The sequence below is a fragment of the Triplophysa dalaica genome, chromosome 2 (genome assembly GCF_015846415.1).
Source record: "Triplophysa dalaica isolate WHDGS20190420 chromosome 2, ASM1584641v1, whole genome shotgun sequence".
Lineage (NCBI taxonomy): Eukaryota > Metazoa > Chordata > Actinopteri > Cypriniformes > Nemacheilidae > Triplophysa > Triplophysa dalaica.
The window spans coordinates 7,189,496-7,213,915 of record NC_079543.1 but is presented as its reverse complement, the minus strand read 5'-3'; the positions used below and the strand labels follow the sequence as shown (position 1 = coordinate 7,213,915).

General features: G+C 36.2%; 1 protein-coding gene across 3 annotated transcripts; it reads right to left on the bottom strand.

Annotated features, from left to right (window-relative positions):
- Positions 1–2,601: 2,601 nt before the first annotated feature.
- On the bottom strand, positions 2,602–23,350 carry meis1a (Meis homeobox 1 a). Of its 3 annotated transcripts, none has more exons than XM_056730338.1 (13): positions 22,844–23,350; positions 21,661–21,866; positions 20,946–21,084; positions 20,756–20,806; positions 20,545–20,595; positions 20,269–20,415; positions 17,678–17,783; positions 16,541–16,686; positions 10,955–11,031; positions 6,006–6,064; positions 4,828–4,917; positions 4,179–4,281; positions 2,602–3,381 (listed from the first exon to the last, which is right to left on the bottom strand). In XM_056730338.1, exons 1-12 carry the CDS (start codon positions 22,853–22,855, stop codon positions 4,220–4,222), a joined length of 1,146 nt encoding a protein of 381 aa, XP_056586316.1. In that variant the 5' UTR covers positions 22,856–23,350; the 3' UTR covers positions 2,602–3,381; positions 4,179–4,219. The 3 variants fall into 3 exon arrangements, with proteins under 3 accessions (XP_056586316.1, XP_056586326.1, XP_056586336.1); XM_056730348.1 differs by having other exon boundaries at positions 4,828–4,914; XM_056730358.1 differs by lacking the exon at positions 22,844–23,350 and adding an exon at positions 22,758–22,836.
- Positions 23,351–24,420: the final 1,070 nt, after the last annotated feature.

Sequence of the window (24,420 nt, the reverse complement as noted above, 5' to 3'; positions counted from 1 at the left end):
TGCTACTAGCTTTAAAATTATGATCTTATGGTAATTAAATACTCAAGTTAAGTGTATCATAAGTGGGTAGGTGAAACTCATGTCAAGGTCATATGTCACCTCTCGATCAAAAGGAAATAAGACATTATATATTTGCTTAAAGAACGAAGCATATGAAGCTTTATGAGGTTGGGTAATTCCTGCGTTATGGATGTGACATTTTGCGTTATGGCCGTGACAATAAAATGCACATAGAATGAAATTGTAACGATTATATTGAACCATCTGTTTATGTTTTACTGAACCCATGTTGATAGAGTCTAAACATAAAAAAGTCAGTCTATGAAAAAAAATATATTTAAAAAAAGGGAAATAAACATGTGACAAAAAAGGACGCAGTTTTTGGGAGACGATAAACGTTGTAGGATTTCTATAAAATAAAATGGACAATCCTGAAGCAATAATACGCATTGAATGGAGAAGAGATGCCTCTTTATAGGACATAAAAAATATGCATTAAAAATAAAACAAATGCTTTACAAATTTGATGAGAGATCTCACAGGGGTATTTTAACCACCAAATGTTAAAATCTGTTACCATAATAAAAATCGTGGTACGGTTGACATTTTCACGGAATTGTCCAGTTATAAAAGGTAAATCTTAATTTATAAAGTTGTATCTGCATTTCTGAGTCCTGTAATGGAAAAATAAAGAAATGTAATTTAAATAATAGGTTTAAATAAAAATATCCAATGTCAAACAGAAGAACCAATTTGGGGTTCCCCAAAAAGCCATTCAGTCAAAAGTTATTATAAGAACTATATTTCTTTCTTACTTTTTTTGATAATCTAGGGAACCCTTTCCCACAACAATATTTTTTTTGTGAAACCTGTGGTTCTTCTTGGTGGAACCACACAAAATGGTTATTTTATGGCATTGTGAAGCACTTTCTTTAGAAATGAAAAAAATGAAAAATATAAAAATGTCATTTTATTACTATTAGAATATATATTTTTAAACATTAATGCAAAAAAAGCTGTAATACATTCACTTCTATAATAATGAGAATTGCGAACTTAAAAGGTAAAATAGTGTTAAACTGATTTTATGTTTCATGTTTTTTTTTTCTGCAAATCAAATACTAATAAACTCTTTAACCAGATTTTACTCTAGGCAAAATAAAACGTCTTATTTTTTCCTACTGATTTTCATGTGAAATATGAGCTACATTTCATGAGATTCAGCCACATTGAAAATGAGAGTCCTTCTAAACTGAAGGTCTGTGACTGCGAAGAACTGATCTAAAACATACACTCATAATACAAACAGGAAAACTGCTCGAGTCTTACTGGCAGAGTAAAATATCTCAACGTAAAACAGTTTGCCAGAATTGTAAACAGTTTTGGATTCACTTCAAAATTCTCCTCTGGTGAGATGATGCTGGTTTGTTTTGGTTTGGTTTAAACAGGAAAGTGGAAGACGAGGGAGATCAAGTATTAAAATGTCAAACCCAGACGTTTTAATTACGCTGAGTATCAGTCACCCTCCAACCTCACATGTTTGTCTTACATCTACAACCCCCATTCATATCCCGCTTTCTCTTTTTGACCGGTGCTGCTTGTTATTGTCATTTTTTGATTTAGTGGTATTGATTCAGTGTTATTAATAGGTCTACTGGTAATGTCTATTGTAAATAGTTCAGATAAGTTTGTAATTGTGTTTGCAAACAGACTTAACATCAGTTTAGCCCAGTCATTGTGGAATTTTTTTGTTCAACGACAGCAGGTCATCTAGAAATTTCAGGAGGCAGCAGTAACTCTCATGTCCTACAGGGGGCGATACACACCACCTCCTGCATTAGATCCACTTTCCAAGCAAAGGATATGTTTGGAATAGCACATTGCCATACTACCATCTATTATTTCTGCAGTATATAATATGTTTACTTTGTATATGCAAACTTTTTGAATGCATGACCTACTTGCCAAAATGTGAAATGTGTTAAATGAGAAATGAACCGGACAAGAGCTAAGATCTTATTGACTCATTATTTGGCAAGACTTCCAAACATAGATGTTTTAAAACAAATGTTTGTATTAAATTAACCCTTGTATTGTGTTCACGTTCTTTTACTTAGCCAATGTTCACGGGTGTAGTGGGCCCATAGCATTATATGGTTTTTAAATCATCACACCCATAAAGAATTATGTTAAAATCTTGTACAGATGTTTGCTTCATCCCAATTTCATGCAACACAGACAGCGCATATGGTTAATATTTGTCATTTTCCTCAGTTCACATTCATGGAAAATATGTGAGTAGTGTAATGTAAATGTAATACTTTTTTTACGTTAAAAACTGTTCTTACAGACCCAAACACCACACAAGGGTTAAAAATGTAAAATAATCATATTATTTCTAGTTACGATAAATGTCACTTAAAACAATGTCGCATTTTACCATTTGTAAAATTCAGAATTACGCACTGCATACTGTTTCCCATACTATTTGTCAAATTAGTACACGGCATATACTGAGCAGTATCTTATTCCAAACATAGCCAATAAATCTGAGCAGATTGCCACAAAAGCAATATGCAACAATGACAAATAACACACTCGTTGAGGTATGAATTTTTATGCGAGTAAACCCACACTTACTGAAACCCAAACACACACACACACACATAGTGTGAAAATACACTTCCGTTCACGTCAGTCAAATTCAGAAAATTAACAAACATTATAACCTTTCAAAGTCTCGTGATCTCAAACAGACTCAAGAGTTGTATACTGCAGCTAAACGTGCATGTGAAACCTTTTGTTGCATTCATAACTGTATCATATCTGACACATCCAGCAGCTTTATATACAGAATTTGGTATCGTATTGCATTGCTTAGACAGTCAAAAGTTCTCATGGCCTTTCGCATTGCCTATTCCAGACAAGCGGACGTCTGCAAACGCGATGTTGATGTTTGCCGGCGCGACGCCCACTGCAGAAAGACTCTACGTCTTTTGTTTGGAGAATAATGACTCTTCATTACAGGTGGCACTTGAGTTGAAACGCGAGACTTTGTTTTGACCTTTAAGGTCGGTGGAAGAATCACCTGGTTCCAGGTGAGAGGTCACGTTAAAGAATCTCCCGGGCCCACGGCGGGTATGTCCAGGTGTTGGGGCATTTCTTTTCGACATTGTTTGCAATACTGTTGATCTGCCCATCACGCTGAACACGAGTCGAGGCGGCCATCTTGAAAGTCTCTTGCAGGAATTCTAGAGTGTTCCAAAAGCTGGCGTTTTATGTTTTTTATACAGGTGTCCATGCCGTAGAATTATAGGCCATTTAAAAATCCATTTTCCGAACGTGTGCAGAGGACAAATCCGTTCACCGAAATGCCCGACTCTGTAATCAAAAAGAGGTTCAATCATTTGTAAGGAAAACACTGCTGGCGACAGTGTACTGTCGCAAATCACTTCACTTGTCAAAACAGATCCTTTCATCTTTATCTCTTCCTATGGGTTGAGACATTAACTAATTCTAATGTCATAAACTGTCTGCACTGAGTAATCAATAGTGACTAATTTATCAGACCCAGGGCATGAAGGGATGCGGCAGGAGAATGTGTCAACATGAATATGTTGTGCAGTTCATACCCTTGTGTATATAAACAGATCATTTCAGCCTACTCTTCAAATGCAAGTGTAATAATAATAAAAAAAATATTATACTGAAAGCGATTTAGTTTTGATGTGCTACTCGACATGTAACGTAAAAAACATTCTGTATTTATGTAAATGGGTGATATTTAGATTCTTCATTGGTCACTTTTTTCCACCCGCAGGTCAGAGTTCACCCACCTTGAACTTTGATGTGCAGCAAAAGAGAAAAAAAATCAGTTCTCTTTAATATTGTAGTACATTGTGAAAACGAGTTTGTTTTCTTTACTTAATTAAATTGTGCAAACTTGTTGCCTTGATTCAATTAAGTAAGCTTAACTATATTGTATTAAGTACACTAAAATAATTTAAGTATTGCTTACTTTATACCTAAATTAATAAAGTTGAAGATACTTAATTGTACCGTAATTTTAAGTTAACTATTTATTCAGAACAATCTCTCACTCTCTTCTACTCACAAACACACTCTCTTCCTCTTTGTTTGTCTTTGTATGTGCTCTTGTCCCTTGTACAGAAACGTACCTCTTGTTTGCTATGTTAAGCAGGATGGCAGGGTGGACCGTTTACATGTAGTGCCATTGACTGTCTAACCCCATATTCACTCCCCCAAGACTGCCGAGAGCTGCTGTACGTGAAAAAAGAGGGAGATGTTATGTGTGAAATGTGTGTATTTTCTCAGATATTTAGATTAATTTTATCCTGAGAAAATAAGAAATCAGATTAAGCTTCAGACAAATGAAGCAGACATTGTGTTTGGATCTGTTATACTGTGACGTTTGGATGACAACTTGTCACATTTTCTCTAAAAAGTCTCATTACTTTAATGATGCTGTTTTAGTTTCAAAGCATTAGTGAATCGTTGTGATTCTCATTTACATATGTAAAGTTTATTGTACATTATACATCAATGCAAAAATGAATACTGCGTTATTAAAATACTTTTTGCAGTACAGCAATGAGATCATATTTTATGATAAAATAAAGAGCAATTTAAACAAAAATGTGATAAACTGGCTAACTTTACAATTAAAAAAATAATGATAATTAACACTTGAAACATAATATATAACTAAAATATATGAAACATGCTTATTTAAAAAAATGGCTTTAAATGGGTTTAGATACAGCTAAACAGTTCTTTTAGACCTTTTAGATGTGAGGGATGATGTACCTGGTGGTCTGATGCCCATGTGTGACTGCCCGTCCATTACGAAACCTCCCATTGGCTGACCATCTGGTGTGTAGGGGCCACCATGACCTACTGCACACACACAGACATATATAAACATAAACATGCATACATGGCACAATACTTTTTCAACGAGCTACTGTGCAATTGTCTCAGTATTGCACTAAATTGACACTTTCATTGTTGTTTCGAACTATCAGTTTAGCAGTGAATTATATTCATGCAGCACTTATAATGCAACAAACTCAGTTCCACCAAAACTATTTTGGAAGCAAAATGTGTCAATCAGAGAAACTACAGTCAGTGTGAAGTAGGTAAGTTGGAGTAAGCCAATCACAGCAGAGATGACTGACATTTAGGCTCTTTTCCAAAACCTAGTGAGTAAGTGAAATGGAATCTTAGAAGTGAGAGATTTGGAAAGCTCTACACAGGCAGCCACACCAAACCACATGTCATACAAGTAACCATCCTCAAACACAGCACACAAGGGAGACGTGAACTTTAAAATTCAGTTTGAGTTGACGTGTAGCTTAGCTAAATACCATAAACAAAAATACACTCTAGTCTAATCGAAAAAGTCTAATGAAATAAGTCTAATGAAAAGTCTAATCAATATTTCTTTTTGAACGCTATCAAAAAAATATTTTGGGTGCATATCCTTAACCTTGCTGTATACTTGTGATACAAAATTGCATTTTTCTTGTTTTGGAGCAGAGCCAGTCTTAAAGGTACAGTAGCAAAAACAGCCTGTTTGTTTCTTACAAAAAAGTCAGAGTAATCAAAAATGTTTGGTGCAAGTAACCCTGGCTAACGTTTTTATATTTGTTTTTGAGTCCCATTGTAGACGTCAACCCCAAACCTCCCCAAACCTGAACGCCTCACACTTCATTCTGAGCTCGGAAGGGTGTGTTTGATGGATAAGCCTGAGTTCAAATAATTCATCCCGAAAACCATTTTAGGGGCCAGTCAATGTGCATTCCTGCACTTGAAACAGCAAGACAGAGTGTGACGGAGTTGAAGGAATTAAACAACATGCTTGTTTAAATGCTCATTAACAAGTTATTAACCCATTCTGTACAGTTCTGAGCTTTCAATAAAAACATAAATTCCTTTTGCCGGCACAAAAGATCAATTTTTAAGATTTACAAAGCGTCACTTGCCAGCACGGTTGGACTGGTCGATCATCGGCTGGACGATCCTCCTCCTGGCATTTATAAACCTAAAGGAACAGAAGAACACAAGAAAAAGAGTTTTAAAAGCAAGAAGAAGGCTATTGTGCCAAACGCATGAATGAGACCTCAAATCATGTGACTTGTTACATTTGCTGCTAAGATAAGTGATCAGATTTACTGTACATCTGTCGGATGATAAAAACAATCCCATCCAGGCCATATCTTCATTGACAAAATGGTAAATGATCACCTCCATATAAAAAAATTAGAGTTAATTTTAACAAAGAACTCGAAAACTTTTTGCAGCTCTTTAGATCTTCAATGCTTTCTACATATATTCCCATGCTATGCTTGACCTTTCACCCACTGACTCGGTGACCTCACACCCTGGGCAGCAGCGCAGCTCTGCTCTTTCTCAGTCTCAAAAATTCCCTGTGACCTCTGACCTCCGGGTGCCAGGGCACAAGTCCACACATGATTAATGACTCCTCCGCGTCACCCCAGGTGGTTTGCTTCCATTTTAGCCTTCACAAAGCAGGGGATGTTCTGCTTTTCAGTCGCAGGAAGTGAATTACACACACAGCGAGAGGCGTCGAGGTCTGAAACGTCAAGAGCCGCATGACCCTTCTTTACGTTAGAGCAGTGATCAGAACATCCGAGAAACACCTCATCGCAGGAACGTTTGCTGAGTATTGAGGAAATGAAACATTTGGATGCAAGAATTGGGCAACCGCCGTTCCATTCGTTATTTAAATATCAGTTTTCCTGCCGTTAATAAGATGGATGGTGCAGTGGAAGGACTCTTACAGTACAAGTTTTGCAGTCCAATCTAAGCACATTAATACTAAAAATATTTTGGAATTTAATCTTTAAATATCTCTAGTCTCCCTATAAGCAAATGGAAGTCTACTGTTAAAATTGTTACAGTATCACAATCACATTGAAAACGATATCACTACACAAAATTAAGTAAAGAAGCATATCGACAATGCTTACATTTAAATGTATTTCTGTGGCGCTTCTTACTTGCTTTGTTGAAAGCAACTTTACTGTGAATTCATATTAATACAGATAGTAATGACAAAGAAAAAAAAAGGGAATTATAAAACATATTAATGTATTAATTTAAAAAATATATATAACAAGATGTACCCCATCAAAACTAACTGAAAATCTTTAGGTGTATATCAAATCATTATACTAATACTGTCAGCATGTGAATTAAAATGTTCATAGCTGAACTTACTGTAAGAAAATAATTGTCGGTAAGACTAACTGGTTTCAAAATAGAGAGATGACTGATTAGATGACAACTATATCAAATGTATAGTTATAAAGATCAGAAAATAGCAATGAGTATTGCCATTTTATGTAAAGTCATGTTTTGTACCACCAGAGACACTTGGCATACCACAGTTAGATAATCACTGCTCTAGGTCAGCAGTTGTCAGCTGGTGGGGTCACGACCCAGCGATGGGTCACAGGTCTGCTCTGATAGGGTCACAGACAACAGAAAAAATGCAACACTAAATGCTATTCATACAACGCAATAAACCTATTTATAAAAAAATGAAATACTATTGTACGAAACAATTTTGATGCAGTGTTGGCTCCAAAGTATGAATCAAAGCAAGTTGAGATTAATTCTAAGCCAAAAAAGACTCGAAAACGAAAGGTCTAACAGGTATAATTGTAAAGACTTTACTGAGGTTGTAGGGGGTCAGCATCCCCCCTATAGCTCCGCCCGTTAGGTGACCAATCAGAGATAAGAGCACTATCCCCGGCGGTGAAGAGCCCGTCCCACTCTTAAAGGGGGTTAAAAGCTGACCCCTCACTGAACCCCCCTTCTCACCACGAGACCAAGTTTACGAGCTTCATGCTTTTGCTGTACTCTACAAACACACACACACTTCAGCACAGCCCAACATGCACAGCACACTCATAACAAAAGTACGCAGCCAGTGAAATATTTGGGGGCCCTTTCTCACACACTTGGGAGCTAAGAAATGCATTTTACCTTGAACCGTATACAGTGAGGTCCAAAGGTCTGAGACCACTAATGAAAAAACGTCCATACTTTGCATCTTGCATGCTTTAAAAAAAGAAATATAAGAAGAAATTGATATCGAGTCTGTATTGCAAATGATTTGGTTATTGAACCTAGAAGCATTTTCTTTTAACCTAATTAATATGTCAAAATGTTCCATTATTTTAATAATGTAATATTTTAAGTGATGCTTTAGACTTTTTGACCCCACTGTACTACACGCCTGTGTCTTGTTATAATAGATACATTCTCCAGTTATATATTGAACCTTAAACTCACACACAAGAGTGTTCCGGTCTGTAAACTATAGACATATAATGTTCTTTTAGCCCACTGTATTGTGAGGTCATTCAGAGGACAGTGTTGCTTTCTATGAGTGTGTGTGAGTGCGTGTCCGCGTTTAAATAAACCAGTCCAGCTGTTGCTTGTGATAATTTCTGTTTAATTTGACAGCAGCTCGTTTTCACTCCTTGCCTCCCCTCACCTGTTTCCTCCCTGAAACATACACACACATTCTGCGCTCTGTTTGTGTTGGGCTTTGAGAAGCACCTAATGTATTTTCACTCTGGTGATTAAACTGCTAATCAGTCAGAGCTCTAGATATTGTTTACAGTGATGGGCAACAGTCGATGTACTTTACGATATAAGTATATCTCCTTAGGGTATCAACTTTTTCTGTACCATAATAGTAAGGGCTGTTGTTTATCCACCATCTATAATTAATATATACTTTAGGGCTATCAACGTTAACACATGCAATTCATTTTTTTGCACATTTTGTATAGTATTTTCGCAAGCACTGTCTTCAACGAGTTTAATAAAGTCTTAAATGAATGCAAAGAGCACTGAAAATAGGAAGCGCATGAGACCTGCTCAGAGCGGCAGCTCTTAAAGGGGCCGTGTTTTTAAACGTGCTGCTGTGACTCCTGTCACTGATGTTAATCAGGGAACAAAAAAAAAGAAGAAATCAATGTGATTTTGTAGCTTTAATGAGAATTCTTCTTTATTTCATTTATTTAGCAGTAAAGACTGTTGTGTTTGAGAACTTTATTTTCTTTATATTTCCTACCTGTTAAAACTAAAATAAATATGTTAAGCAAATAAATAGTGTATGTTTCATTTCACTATACGTGTGCGATTAATTGTAGTTAATTGTACGAAAAGGGTGCAATAAATGGCGATAAAAAAATGATGACTCGACACCTATTGACAACCCTAATATATATACAGTCTTAAAATTAAAAGGTGCAAAAAAGGTGCTTCACAGCAATACCATAGAAGAACCACTTTTGGTTCCTCAAAGAAGAGTTTTTTAAAGAACCATCTCTTTCTTCCTTTTTTTATAATCTGAAGAAATTTTTTCACCACAAAGGACCTTTTGTGAAGCAGAAAGGTTCTTCAGATGTTAAAGGTTTTTTATGGAACCAAAAGGTTATATATATACTGTATATCTGGAGAGAGAGAGAGAGAGAGAGAGAGAGAGAGAGAGAGAGAGAGACCACATCGCAAGATGTAACAACTGCTCCAGAAGCATTTCCGTTTTCTTTTTTCTTATTTTTACATAATATAATTCTAAATATATTAATTAAACATTTTGATTCTGCTATACATGTTCTGTTGGTTGTATTCTGATCTAATGCTTCTGGACCAGCACTGTTTTTTCAAAATGGTCTGCTCTATGGATGTTTCAGCACCAACAACATTAAAGTTATGTGGCCCAAACTTCAGGTAGACCTCCGCAAAGAACCAACAACTGCTGCATAGTTTTACTTCAATTTCATTCGATCAATTTACAATAAAATATTACTACAAATGAATATTAAGATAAATTAAATCTGAAATAAATTGTTATGTTGTCACCAAACACAGAATGGAAGTTAACCTCTCGCTAAGTGTTTGTATCAGATAAAAAAAATATTTGTATAAAAATATCAAGACTCATTTTGGAGCAACGTGGGAAAATACAGAAATAAAGCATATGTTTTATTCCTGTTTCCCCAGCATAGAATTAATGCCATAAAGAAGAAACCATGAATTAAAAGCCAATTGTGAAAATAAAAAATACTAAAAACTCTATTTTAGAGTTATTTTATCCTGTGAATTGTGGCTTAAAAAATGTTTAACTCATGAGAGGAAATTTTCAGGGCTAATCCCCCAAACATCTGGTATGTCTGAAAAGCCCGAGATGTGCTCCTGAAGATACCAGGACTTGTATGGACTCATTAAAAACAAATGTGCTCTATAGAGGAGAAAAGACAGTTGATTTATTTCATTTAGCAGCCCTTTGTTAACCAAAGCCATTTATAGCCCACATTTAAGGGCATAATCGGCACATGCAGCTTAATTCCAGTTACAAGGTTTGATCCAACAACCTTTGGGATACAAGCTCAGAACTTTAACTACTACACCACAACACTGTCATTAATTAGATTACTGTACTCATAGATTAGGTTGTCTGTGGCTTTGTCCGTACAGAAATACTCCCAGAAATGTTATGACTGGATGTCACCACAGGTCATTTCCTTTCACATTCATTCAGTTCAGAAAATACACTTAAAATATAAAGCTATTGAAAGTTCTGCACGGCAAAAAAAAACATGCGTTTTTATGGTTCTCTTTGGAGATTTAAAAATGTCTTGATGTTACTATGTAAGTTATTCAGATCAATGCATTTGCTTCTGGCTTTAAAACACCAGACCTGGATGATCTTCTAAAGAACGATGGGATAAAAAGGCCTTTGCTGAGCTTTAAAACGTTAACCGCATTTTCCTTTTATCTGGATTTGTGTTATAAGAATGTAGAATAAAACATGCTTCACATTTCAGATCGCTCACATCTGGATGGCACAAGCGTTGAGCTTTGAGTTTTGCACATTTGTATCAATGCTTACCAGTTGTTGACCTGGAGAATGGTCAGCCCTGTGTCTTGGGACAGCTGCCTCTTCTGTTCCTCAGAGGGGTACGGGTGCTACGAAACGCATCAAACAAATATCAACATTACGTTTCAAATTAATGCATATGGCATATTTGAAGATTACGTATTTTCTGTTTATGATTTATGTTTGAAAATACATAATAAAGTCAAATATATAAATCAGGATATACAAAAAGCATCTTTATTTAAAAAGAAGCTTTAGTTTCAATTTTGTTAGTCTCGCTATTAATTTACGTAATGTGCTCTGTTCTGTTCTCCATTTGTATTGTGTTGCACCAAAACTGATTCCTCATGTATCCGCTCGGACAATCAGGCTCAAGCAAACCCATTCGCCAATCTGAAAGCCTCCAAGCCATAAAATCAATACAAATTACAATCCTGTAACCAACGGCGACGGATCTACCAGCAAAAAAAAACTGAACCCCAAGGATATGCGCACGTCAACAAAATAGGTCTCAACCTCCAATTAGCCAACTGATCTTAGGTCGGCCATGGAAACCTCAACTAGATATGGAAATAAAGTGGGACGTGTATTAGAAACTGATTGAGGAGCAGCGGTTTTACAGCAGCGACTATAAACACCTCACCCATGAATTACTCTCTCTTAACACCTGTTGCCGGGCAAGAGCTCTGGTAGCAAATGGTGTGTAACTTTACGACCGGGCGAGCCGTGCTGGCTGGAGGTGTGTACAGGCCTCCGATGAATGTGTGTGTGTTCTGTGAAACTCAATGAAGAGTCGAAGGTGTGTGTGGGGTCATTATCCTGTTTACAGAGGCAGTAAAGCTGTTAGGGCTCTAATGATCAGTAATTCAGAGTGAACGGTACTTAAAAGAGTCTAAAACACGCCCTGCCTCACCCACCACTGCAGCTGTGTGTGTGTGTGATGACCCATGTATTTTATTCAAAACTGAAGCTAATGTAAGCTGAACAGGAAAATTATTATTAGTATTTTTTTATTACAGCTTACTCATGATTTGAATACAACAATTTGTTTCCAATCCTTTAATTTTTACAGTTGCGCTCGAGAATGTACATCATACACACAAAGGTTTGAAAAAAGCCCACAGACAAGTATTCTTACATAGTGTTGCCAAATGTATCTTCATGTATCTTTTGCTAATCTTTTGAAGACTTGCAATAATGTCCTGTACTGTATGTTCTAATGCTGTTTTCATTTTGTGTTTTTATGACTGTATTTTACTGTATATTAGTATCTCTCTCTATATATATACTGTATATATGAAGAGTTTAGCTCCAAAAATTTGGCTCAAAAATACATGTTAATACCCATGAAAATAACAACAAAAATACAGCTAACTAACACAATAAAAACATAACATAAAAAGCATGATTTTTAAAAAATCTTATTTTGGAACCGAACTCTTCATATATACATACATATACATGGGTAGTTGGCAAATATTTTAATTTTACATAAAACATAATTATACTTATAATCAAAAAGCCTTAAAGAGATTTAACTTCAGTGTAAGTTTTTTGTTGTCACACACAGGGCCACATTTACAATATATTTACTACCTATATATATTTTTATGTGTATGTATGTAAACTGTACATCTATGTTTATTGTCTATTGGTTGTTATTGTTTTCTGTGTAGCTGCTGAAACAATGCAAATTGTACAAAGTGCGACTGAAGTATCTTTTCAATCCTTGTATGAACATTAGTTTGTATGTATAGTGCAGATTTACATGTATTATCCACATTTGGTGTTTTTTTGTATCCGTCTTAAAGTGACATAAATAATTTTACCAAAACCAAATGGAATTGCAAAAAACTGTGACTGCTTCCAAACTAAACCATTTCCCGTTTGTCACACTAACAGCTAGACCAACTTTAAGCTCAAGCCATCGGTCAAACCCCCATGCTTTAACCAACAGAGCAATTGATAGCAGGAGAGCTTTTTCAGAGAAATCAACCCATAAATTGCTTATATAGTATACGTGTTTCTGCATACTAAACTAAAATCAACAAGATTTACCTTTAAGTAAATGATGTAATCAAATATACTGTACATAGTTTTAATATTGTTAATTAACTTTAACTTTTTAAAGAGTAGCTTATATTGGCAAGCAACCATTTTATAGCTTCCCAGACACTGCATAAAACAGATTTGCAGTTTTATAAAAGTAGACGTTGCCTCTAAAACCCAGCAGGCCAACTGTGATTTTCATTAACTGTGCAGATACAATCCTCCGTTTATTCCCTTACTTTTCTGCATGACGCTTCTCTGTTTCATCTCCGTTTAACCCCCCTCCCCGACCACCACCTTCTCCGTTTACGAGAAAGAAAGGTCTGGCCGTGATGAATCACCTCTCCCCTCTTTCATTCTCTTTCTCCATCCCTTTCTTTCACGGGCAAGGACGGAAATTCCCTGTAGGTCTAGCAGACCCCGGGTCCCCAGGAGAAGCTGTCAGAGCGGTAATGGATGGTGTTTTGATAACAGCGAGTTCGACCCTGGAGAGACCCTGGAGGGGGGTGGAACCCCAGTAGATCCATCCTCGCACAACATGCCTGTGCAGCTTGGATAAATGAACTCCACCACCAACCCCCACCAAAGCCCTCGGCTCCTCATTTTTTGAGACTGACGCTAATTGCGCCTCCCTCATTACGACCAAATGCTCCGTCACTTCAAAGGAAAACTGAGCCTGGAGAGAAACAGGCTGAACAGTAGCATAAAATGTCTTGAGTATAAATAAAGGAATAAGAGGGTTTTGTTTAGACGAGAGTTTAAATAAGACTCGCCTTGAAGCTTGAGAATTTGTGAATGTAATTGAGGGATAGTTTACCAATAGTTCTTTATGTGCCCACTTTATTCCAAACCTAGGCAGATGTTCATATTTCTCGAGTTTGAAGTCCTATAAAGATGTGTGATAACATTTTGTGAGGATAATACCAAGTCTTTTTTCACTGATAATCTTGCCTTTCATGAAAACTTGCCAGTTTCAAATAAAAATGCTTGTAAGTGTATTGCGTAAGATTGACATTAAAGAGTTTTGAGAGTTCCAGTCAAAGTCAAACTGCCGAAAAATTTAAATTCTGTCAATATTTACTCATCCTCAAGTTGTTCCAAACCTGTATAAATGTCTTATGTTGTGTGAACACAAAAGAGGATATTTTGAAGAATTTTTCTGCGGCACCATTGACTACCATAGTTTTTTCCTACTATAGTAGTCATTGGTGTCCAATAACAGTCTTTCAAATGTCTTTCATCGTGTTAAGCAGAATAAAATTTGTACAAGTTTGGAACAACTTGAGGGTGAGTAAATGATGACAGAATTTCCATCTTTTGTAAATGACAGCATTTTTATTTTTATGAGAAATGTTTCTTTAATTTGATAGGTGCCTGTTGTCTGCTCTATCACAGAGCGACAAGCGATGGTCTGCGAAATCAAATTTACAGCTGACAAACGTGAATATGCAGATTTTAAATGATCAGAGCCCGCAACAGTGAGGGTGGGGGGCTGGAAAACATGAATTGGATTTTTAGTTGCTTCTCGTATTTCTTAACTTTAGACATCAAACAGACGGGCTTGTGTGTGTGTATGTGTGTGTGTTTATAGTGTTTGTCTGGTTGCTGAATGGAACAGAGGCGACTGTACTAGTATAAAAACACCCGCAGGGTGGGGGCGTTCTTTTACACCCGTGACCTTTAACCCCCTATTGAGCTTAGGGAACGTTGTATGTCATCAATCTGCATGCTCACGATCAATATCAGGGTCCACATTCTGTCCTATATGTTTACTTCTTACTTGTTTGGTCATTTGTGCTTGGGTGCACACAGTGGGGTCACTGCAAATTGCTTGTGTCTGTACAATATGGCAACAGAATAAAGTTTACTTTTACCCTGTCTTCTTTACTATTTACACATTTAGTTCTTTTAAACCTTAAAGGGACAGTTCACCCAAAATGAAAATACTGTCTTTTTTACTCACCCTCAAGTTGTTCCAAATCTGTATGCATTTCTTTGTTCAGATGAACAAAGAGAATATGTGGAAGAATGCTTGTAACCAAACAGTTCTTGGCCACCATCGACTATCATAGTAGGATTTTTTTATACATTTCTTTGTTCTGTTGAACACAAAAGAACATACTTTGAAGAATGTAGGAAAGCAAACAGTTCTTTGCCACTTTTCACTACTATTGTAGTTTTTCCTACTTTAGTAGTCAGCGGTGGCCTAGAACAGTTTGGTTACAAGCATTCTTCCAAATATCTAAATCTATTCATCAGAACAAGGAAATGTATACAAATTCGAAACAACAATTTAAGAGAGAGTAAATCATGACAGAATTTTTTTCGGGGGTGAACTGTCCCTTTAAGTGTTTTTTTTGTCCTCTGTCAAAACATATCTTCACTTGCTTTACTTGAGCAAAATATAAACCTTAAAACTGTTAAATACTAAAAGCACTAATATCCTCCTGATATTCCCTAATGTTGAATAGCAAGACAGTTTTGTAGCTCTGCTGGTTCACATCTGCAACAAATGACCTGCTAATAACCCCATCCAGATCACAGCCTTTATACTGAATGCATATAAACACGTGTTTATGAGGTGGTGTGTGTTTGTTACAAACTTTCAACAAGTTTCCCGGTGAGAGACGGGGGAAAAGCTGCAAGTAGTTAAAGTTTGAATTAAAAGGAATTTATGTATTAAGTCATTCGAAAGCAAAAGCAAAAACAGAAACATTGATCAAATATTTGAGGCTCTAGAGAGGGAGGGCTCGAAGTCATGCCTCGCCAGTTCTCCAAGGAAACAATTATTACACCGTACACATGACAACAGAAAAAGAACCCTGTTTGTGCTTTACCCCTAATATATTGTTACAATGGTCATTAGTGCATGTGTTTTCACTAACTAGCCTCTAGACAATGAAGGGGCGTCAGTGAGCTTGAAATAACATGGGTGGGCAGGTTAAGACACGCCACCACAAGCTTCTTTAGCGGTTACTCACATATGATGAATAGATCAAAATAGATATTTTAGTTGGATATGTAATATCTGAGATGCGGCTGGAGATAAAACCACATATATATCATTACAACAACAAACAAGCAGGATGATTCACATGCATAAAATAACACAATAATTGTGAAGAATTGCAGCAAAATCAATCTATCATACCAGTTGCTTATTGTGTACACAAAGCTATTTTACTGTAATTGACAAAATACAATTTTAATGTTAGGGAGCATTTAGCAAGACAAATTTCGTGAAGGTTTTTAGCTTAGCAATGCTGGTATTATGCATTTGGCAGACGCTTTATCCAATTTTACTTTACATTTCTATCTGTGTATGTGCAATCCTGGGATCAAACCCATGACCTTGACTTTGCTAGCTGCGTGCTCTTACCACTGAGCTACATAAAGCATATAAGACATACGCAATATAACAAGGTGTGGTTCTATTTAATAACAAGCAGTCTATGTCTGGGTTTGAGAAACAGGCATATAAAAAATCTTTAAAAATCTTAAAATTACATTTGCAACACTTTTTGGAACCGAATGAGACATTCCCTTTACCGTGAGGTGCTGAAACAGCCATGCCCTCATGACGTTGGTTGCCACCTTGGGAAAAATCCCTCTTTTCTTGTTGTTCTTCCTGTCTTTATCCGGATCATCTTCTTCGCCTGTGCTTGGGGAGGCAACACCCTGATCCAAAAAGTCACCTAAGAACAACAAATAAACAGTCAAGTTAAAAAGCTTTGACACTAATAGACTTGCGGTTGCACCACGTAGGTACACTTCTTGACTTTCTTGTACTGGACAGTTTTGGATAGGTTTCCCGGCAGGGTGGGATGTTAAGATTTAGATGTGGTCAGCTCTTAGCAGTCCTCTGACAAAATGACATTGGTTTACATTGAAAATCTAAAAATCTATGATTCACTGAAAGGGATCTCTTTGAGCATTGTTCTCAGTCCATTGCATCTGTGCAACATTTATAAAAATGTGTCTCGTGTTTACTCAAGTTGACATGTTTTTGAAATACTGCCAGATTGAATGTTGGAAAATAAAAAAGGTGTCAATAGGCTATAATCAAGACTTTGCGAGCTGGAAATTAAAAAAATACCTTCCATCCTATCCTTAGTGTGGAGCTGTGGACTGCTGTTGTACTTTTCAGTATGTTGTCTTAACCCATATTTAGCGTTTTAAATTATCGCTATTGTACTACGCTGGGTCTCCGAGGGTTAACTGCCTGTTTGTCTGTCCGTTGTCTCTTACAGGTAGTGAAATATTCTGTCAGAGCCACCCTCACAACTGTTGAGCTGAGACAGAACGCACGTAGACGCACGCGTGCGAGAAAGTATGTACTCTGGTTTTTATTGGCCATGGTTGGTGCTCAAAGCTGAAGAGCACAGAGAAGAGTCTTTATAACCACCATGCACCATTTCCTGTCCAACACACAACCGCACACAAGTACGTGCTCAGAGCGTCTGCAGTAATTTAGGAGTCTTTTGGCCGATGTGCGAGTGTGTATGTTTGTGCGTGCGCTTTTGTGTGGGTGTGTGTGTGTGCGGTAGGACACCCCCGTGGTGGTGCTAAAGTGCAAATGTATGCTAGAGATGACAAACCTGCTGAAGCTCTGTTTCACTTGGCAGACAGGAAGCTTTTTACAAACACTTGCATGCATGTGTGTGTATCTGCTGGAGTGTGTGTTACCGTGCTCGCTGCTGTTGTCTCCATTGTGTGAGCTGGGGTGTCTACTGCAGGCACCGGGCGCATCGGCAGAATGAACCGATGCAGCATCATCTTCCCTCCAGCACACCTAGAGAGAGAGACATACCAGGAATTAGACAGACAGACAGACAAACATAGACACGACAATGACAATGACAGAAACACAGCAATGGGAAGACAGACAGAAAGATGAACACAAAAGTAGACTTAGACAGACACACAAAACAGATACAGTCCGAACGCCAGACAGAAAGAGTTAGACAGATGGGGAGGATGTTGGGTGTACAGAGAGAGTAATAAGTTGTGTTCAGTGTAATATATTATTGGTTAAATACAGTATAGAGCTGCATACCAAAGCAGTGCTGTAAGGAGTAATACGGAACACATGTTCCAAGAGCAAACAGTTCGAAAAGACTAGAGACTGCTTTAACACAAACACACATCTGTATATATATACACACACACGCACGCATGCATGCACAAACATCTGTACATAACTCAAAAGACAAACAAACACACACATACACGCACAGGATATTTTGAAAACCATATTGTTAGTTTTAACGGACTGAATGAAACGACATGAAATGAAAATGCCAACAAACTCTTCCTCCTTATGCGAAGGATTTTTCCGGTTTTGGATGAAGATTGGTCAATACAACACAGAAACAACCGAGAATAAAAACACCTGTTAATCACGCAAGTGTGTATATAAATGCACGACACCTATTGGGTGTCCAACGCTTTCGCCTGGGTTTACATCCCAGGGACTATATCTTTAGCGGAAGGTTTTTATTCATGCCTAAAGTATGACAGCTTGAACATTATTGCTGAACTGTGGCATTCTTGACAGATTGTATTATAAAAAGGACTGCGGCTAGTTGTTACAATTTTACTCATTGGTTAAAGGGATAGTTCATCCAAAAATTAAAGTTATTTCATCATTTACTCAGCCTCACGTCATTTCAACCCTTAGTGAATTTCCTTGTTCTGTAGAATACAAAAGAAGATATTTTGAAGAATGTTGGTAACCAGACAAAATTGGACGCAATTGTCTATTCATGTATGGACACAACTGAGATATTTCTCAAGATATACTCTTTTGAGTTTCACAGAAAACATTGTCATATGCAGGTTTTGTAAGACATGATTTTGAATAAATTATGAAAGAAAATTGTGGATTGAACATTTTGATCAAACTGCTAAGGAAAAATGATCAAACTCATTTAAAGCATATTAAACAAGCAAAAAAATACAAAACCCAAAACAATTATTCAAAAGGCTTATATAAAAAATAAATGATCCTAAATCCACCAGTGATAAAAGTAGCTGTGTGGTTTAAAAAAACTTTCTAGAAAAACAAGTGAACAGTATTTGTGAAGTACTGAGTGGTGACAATGTCTCGCATTTACGGATTATTTTATTTCGTGTTTGTTTAAGAAACACTTAAATCCCTCTCTGCATGCCAGATTATCTCTCAGTAATCTTTTCTAGCATTATATTTAATTCTAAAATATTAAGGAAACTAAACAGTGGAATAAAATTGTCTTATCGTCGTACAAGTAAACACTCCTGCGCAGAGGAGCTCTTTCTTTTGCACACACCGCTGTAATGTAGCTCTGTAATGTTATTTGCTATTAGCATAATACTTTGCACTAAATAAACGTTACTGCAAGCAGTGACACGCAGACAATAAATCAGTATCCTTTTCATTCCGCGTTCAAAATATAATGACAGTGACACACAAAACCACATCATCGATGAGGCGTTTTCTTCACATGACAGATAACTCCAGCGCAACAACAACAATGCAAATGATACAGTAAACAACACAATTCTAAACAATGAGGTGACATTGCACATGATTCATTCACAATATATATATTTGGACACTGGGACTGGTGGGGGTTTCTAGTCTAAACTGATGTGACGAAGAGAACGCACAGCAGAAAGTTATCTCAAACTCTTTTTACGTTTAGAAATTTGTGAGTCCGTAAATAATTATGATATTTTCAAGATATTTTAGGTTAATTGTGTTTAAATAAAATACTTCACATGTGTTGGTTTTACAGTGTCATACGCAATTATTCAAATGAACAACGCATACAGTAACTTGAACGTATGCTGCAAAGTGTCACTTGGGAAAAATACATTTTTATACGATTAGTTTTATATGGGTTTTTTTATTCAACATTAATTTAAGTATCTTAACTGCTGCAACTGATCTCATTTTTTTGTCTTTTTTACATTACCACCTAAACTATGACACATTTGTATTTTTAAAAAGGACATTGCATAAAACTAAAAAATCTAACTAATAAATCCACTTCTGCCTATTTGGTTGAATACGTTTGTTTCTTATATCACATTTATTTAACGTGATTCTCGCTTTCTCTCATGAAGCGCCAATGTTGCTGTCAAGGTTTTAGCTTTCACTATTTAAAGTGACATTTATTTTCTAAAGCCTGGTCTCCATAATATATGTTCACTGGCTCACAACAAGAATATTAAAGACTACTGCATAAAAACATACAAGTAAATATATAAAAATAGAAATGCAAATAAGGACTTGCCTGCTCTGCCCCCCCTGGAGTGCGTGTAAATTCTTCGCCGTCAGATCTGGATCCCCCCTCTTTATCATCGACCACCAGATCTATGGGCATCTTTCCCTTCAGACAGCTAATGTAGCGGTGACAGAAATTATCGCATAGCTCGTGCACCTACAGAAAATACACCATCAATGTATGTAATTGACATATACGTATTATATGTTACAATAATATTAGCATCGCAACAATATTAATAATATCAACAAATGAGCATAGTAAATTGCCTAAGTGAAAACCTACCTTCTCTAATTCGAGGAGATGAAATCGTAACACTTGTATGGCTTGAATCATCTAAAACAAAGCGACCAGACACATATGACTAAAATGGCCTTGTAACTATTTTATTCAACAATAAAATGACTGAGTGGAATAAAATACGTAATATTATACTACAATTCAGCATATATTAAATATTACATTTACTTATATTTAAAACTAAACTGCCACCAACCAAATTATCCAAGTCTGGATTAGACGAGAAGAAAGGGTTTTCCGCCCTTATCTGAAATTGAAAAAAGCAACAATTTTACTCAAAAACGTTCACACAAGTGCTTAATACACGGAATTGTGTAGCTGCTATTAACTTATTTATAGCCTACTGGAGGCGCTGGTACTTGGATAAAGACAAATTCATGTCTGACCTGTTTTGAGAATATTGTAATGTCTTCGTCAAATGATTCAGATGAGCACACATCTCCAGTAACGCCGCTTTCTCTCGGCGTACAAGTCGCCAATTCACATTTTTCGAAAACTAGTGCAAGCAGAGGGAAGAGGGGGTGTCTGAAAAAACAAAACATGTATGCTTGAGTTTATATGTCTGTAGAGAAAATAAAAGTTGTATCTGACTCAACAACAAGGCCTTTTCGTTGTATTCTCAAGGATGTTATAAAAAAATGGGAGATTTAAAAGTAACAATAAGTAATCGTTCATTAATAAATAATAGTCGATCGGAGATACATTTATATATTTTGTATAAATGATCCATGTAATATAGACATGGATCATTTATATGCATATGTCAATATATAGGCTATGTTTTTGCTAATACATCCTAAAATCGACCAGATGTAAAAACCTTGTTTTATTATATATGAAATTAAATTAATTTTCAACATTAAGTAATGTTTTCAAATATTATGCAGGTTTTTTGGTTGTTGTTGAATCTATAATATTAATAAAATGTGCATATCCGATATTAATTTAAGGACAGGGATAAAACTGCATTTGTATGTTTAATAAAAACATTGCTGTCTGACACATAACACATCTGACACGTACTTTCAAAAAGAAAGAACATCGAATATATTCTCTATATCATCTCTTCTTTATCGTAGACAAACCCTTATACACACATACCCGTAAATTGCGTCTTTGTCCCGTTTCAGTGCGTCGTTAACAGGCGGCAGAATACCGGGACCTGTGGGGTGCGGGTACGGGTGCCCGTGCAGCGCGGGGCCGTGACTCGAGTGAATCGCCTGCATCGCTCTTGCGGCGTGAGGATCGCCGTACATCGGGGACGGCATCCCGACCGCATCCATGCCGTAATGTACCATATCTTCGTACTAAAAGCAATGGAAAAGTGAAATGTTAAAGTCGTGTTTGCACTTTCTTTGCACACACACATAAATCACACAAGCTGTCGCTGCAAGAGAAATTCGTAAACTTTGTAGTTTAGCATAATAAATTGCCCATCAAAACCAACTTAACTAATTACATGTCAGTAGTTTTACACATAAACAAATTAATTAACCGCAAACCAGTTTTACTTTGAGGCCTTTAATGAAACCTATACACTTGCCAAAAAAATGTCTTTATGTATTTTGGACACACTTTTTAAACTGTTTCTAACACACGACTGAGATTATATCAGACTTTATATTAAATCGAGGATACTTTATTTTTCACAAGCCAACATTTTGCTAAAAATAAAAGAGTTTACTTGTCTCAACTTTTCGCACCCTGACTTACAGTTTTATTGTTGGCGGTGGCTAAATTAACAAATCAAAATATAAAGTAGTATTAAACCATAACGTTACACGTTACAATTATTTAAGTATACATAAAGTTAAATAGAGTTAGATTTAAATTAAGTTTTGTATATATGGGGCCTAAAGTCGGAGCTTTAAACCGGTCTCACACAAAGTATCCAACGACAGAAATTTGTTAGGAACTGACTGTAAGCATCAAGTAACTCCTTTGACTGTCATCTAAATGTTGAATTAGATGACATGAAAATAACGAAAAAGAACACATTACATATATCTAAGGTTATAATTGAATTGGGAATAAAATCAGGAGTGATTTAAAAGTATAACAAACGCCTTATTGCAAAAAGAAATAGGTCAGAGTTTTTGGAGATTTCACTTGTTGCCGTATAGGCTATTCAAGCACTCACACATGTAACGCGTGTATGTACCGATATAATTAAATTAACAAATTAAAACACATCTTACTGTAATTGCTTTCTATATGTTTTCAGTTTCAGTATTATCATGTGCAGCCACGTTTGAGGGTTTTTGTTGTTGAGGTTTTTACGCACCCGTTGCGCCATGAGGACTCCGTTTCAACGACTCCCTGTTCTCAACACTTCCAGATATCCGTGCTGCGAGCCGGGGAGTAGGACGCCAAACACCGCATTCAAAAACTCTGCAGAATAGCCAACTCAAGTGCCCGCGATGAACAATAACATTGTAATCCACCCAGTTTACCAAACGCAAGACTGGATATCAGTTAGAAATCCTGTTCACGACGCTGTCCGATGATTAAACCAATAACCAAACCGTTGTTTTAAAGCTTGCTTTATTTTTCTATATCCCCGTCAACGATCCCGTAGCGAAAGTTGAAAAGCAAACTCCATTCGTGTCTTTGATCGCTCGCCTGGTTTATTCTTAATGCAATAACACCTCTATGAGATGTGAGGAGCGTGGAAAGGGAGGTGGAGGAGGAGAGGGGGCATTTGGACTTCTTAAAGGAGACGTATAGTCCAAACTCAACCCGTGCGTAAAGGGCACAAAACAGTAATCCTAAATTAGTCAGACCATTAGGAGGCAATATAGGTTAATACTTAGACTACTTAGTCGATGCTAGTTATTTACCATAATAGATTAGATGGTGTGTCAACAAGTTATTAATGATTAATAACGAAGAGTGCGCTCTTATCCAGTGCTGTCCTTTTGCAGGTTTGTTTGGGAATGGCAACTGATACCTGTGTGAAATCCCTCATAAATTTTACAGGATTTCACACTGTACTTTGACTATTTTGAAACACCAAAATACCATAAACGTTTTAAAGAATCCCTGTAGTTTACATTTGGCAAAAGTTAATTATTTCTACATTCAAATTTTTGGCTTTCTTTGATATGAAACCAGTTATTAAGAACTACAGTTTTATATACTCTACTTTATAAATGTTGTATGGGTTAAAATTTATTTTGTCATAGCATATTTGGCTATTCTTTGTCTTAATTGTTCTTCATGTCAAAACAAATCTATAACACTACTGCACTAAACGGATAAAGTTATCATGATTGTATTTGATGAAACCGTCTCTAAAAAATAAATGTTAATAAAGGAAACAAGAGGAAAATTGACCAACAGTGGCCTAACATAACATGACTGACGACTTTATTTATCCATCCACTTGGCGCCCTCTTCTGGCATTAACAAGTTTTTTTTTGAAAATTCTTCCAAGTGTCCTGCTTTGTTGGTATGACTTATTTCCTTTTGATTACTCACTGTTAGTTTTTCTTTCTTACATTTAATAGTTTTAAAGAAAAAAAAGTTTTGACAAAAAGTTTAATAACTGTAACGATGACAGATGATTACAAATTAGATTAATCTGACCAAGGAATTTTCAATTTGTATATACATATATATTTCAATATGTGTATATATATATATATATATATATATATATATATATATATATATATATTAATATTTCCGTTTGTATAAATATTGATGCTTCTTTTACTTTTCGTTAAAGATACTTTTTCCTATTATATAAAATTAAATGTTTACTAGTAGGCCTAGCTACTTTTCGATTTCCCATTGGCCAGAAAATCAAACAAAAGTTCCTTCAACTGCCTATTTTCACCACAAGGTGGCAGCAAATGA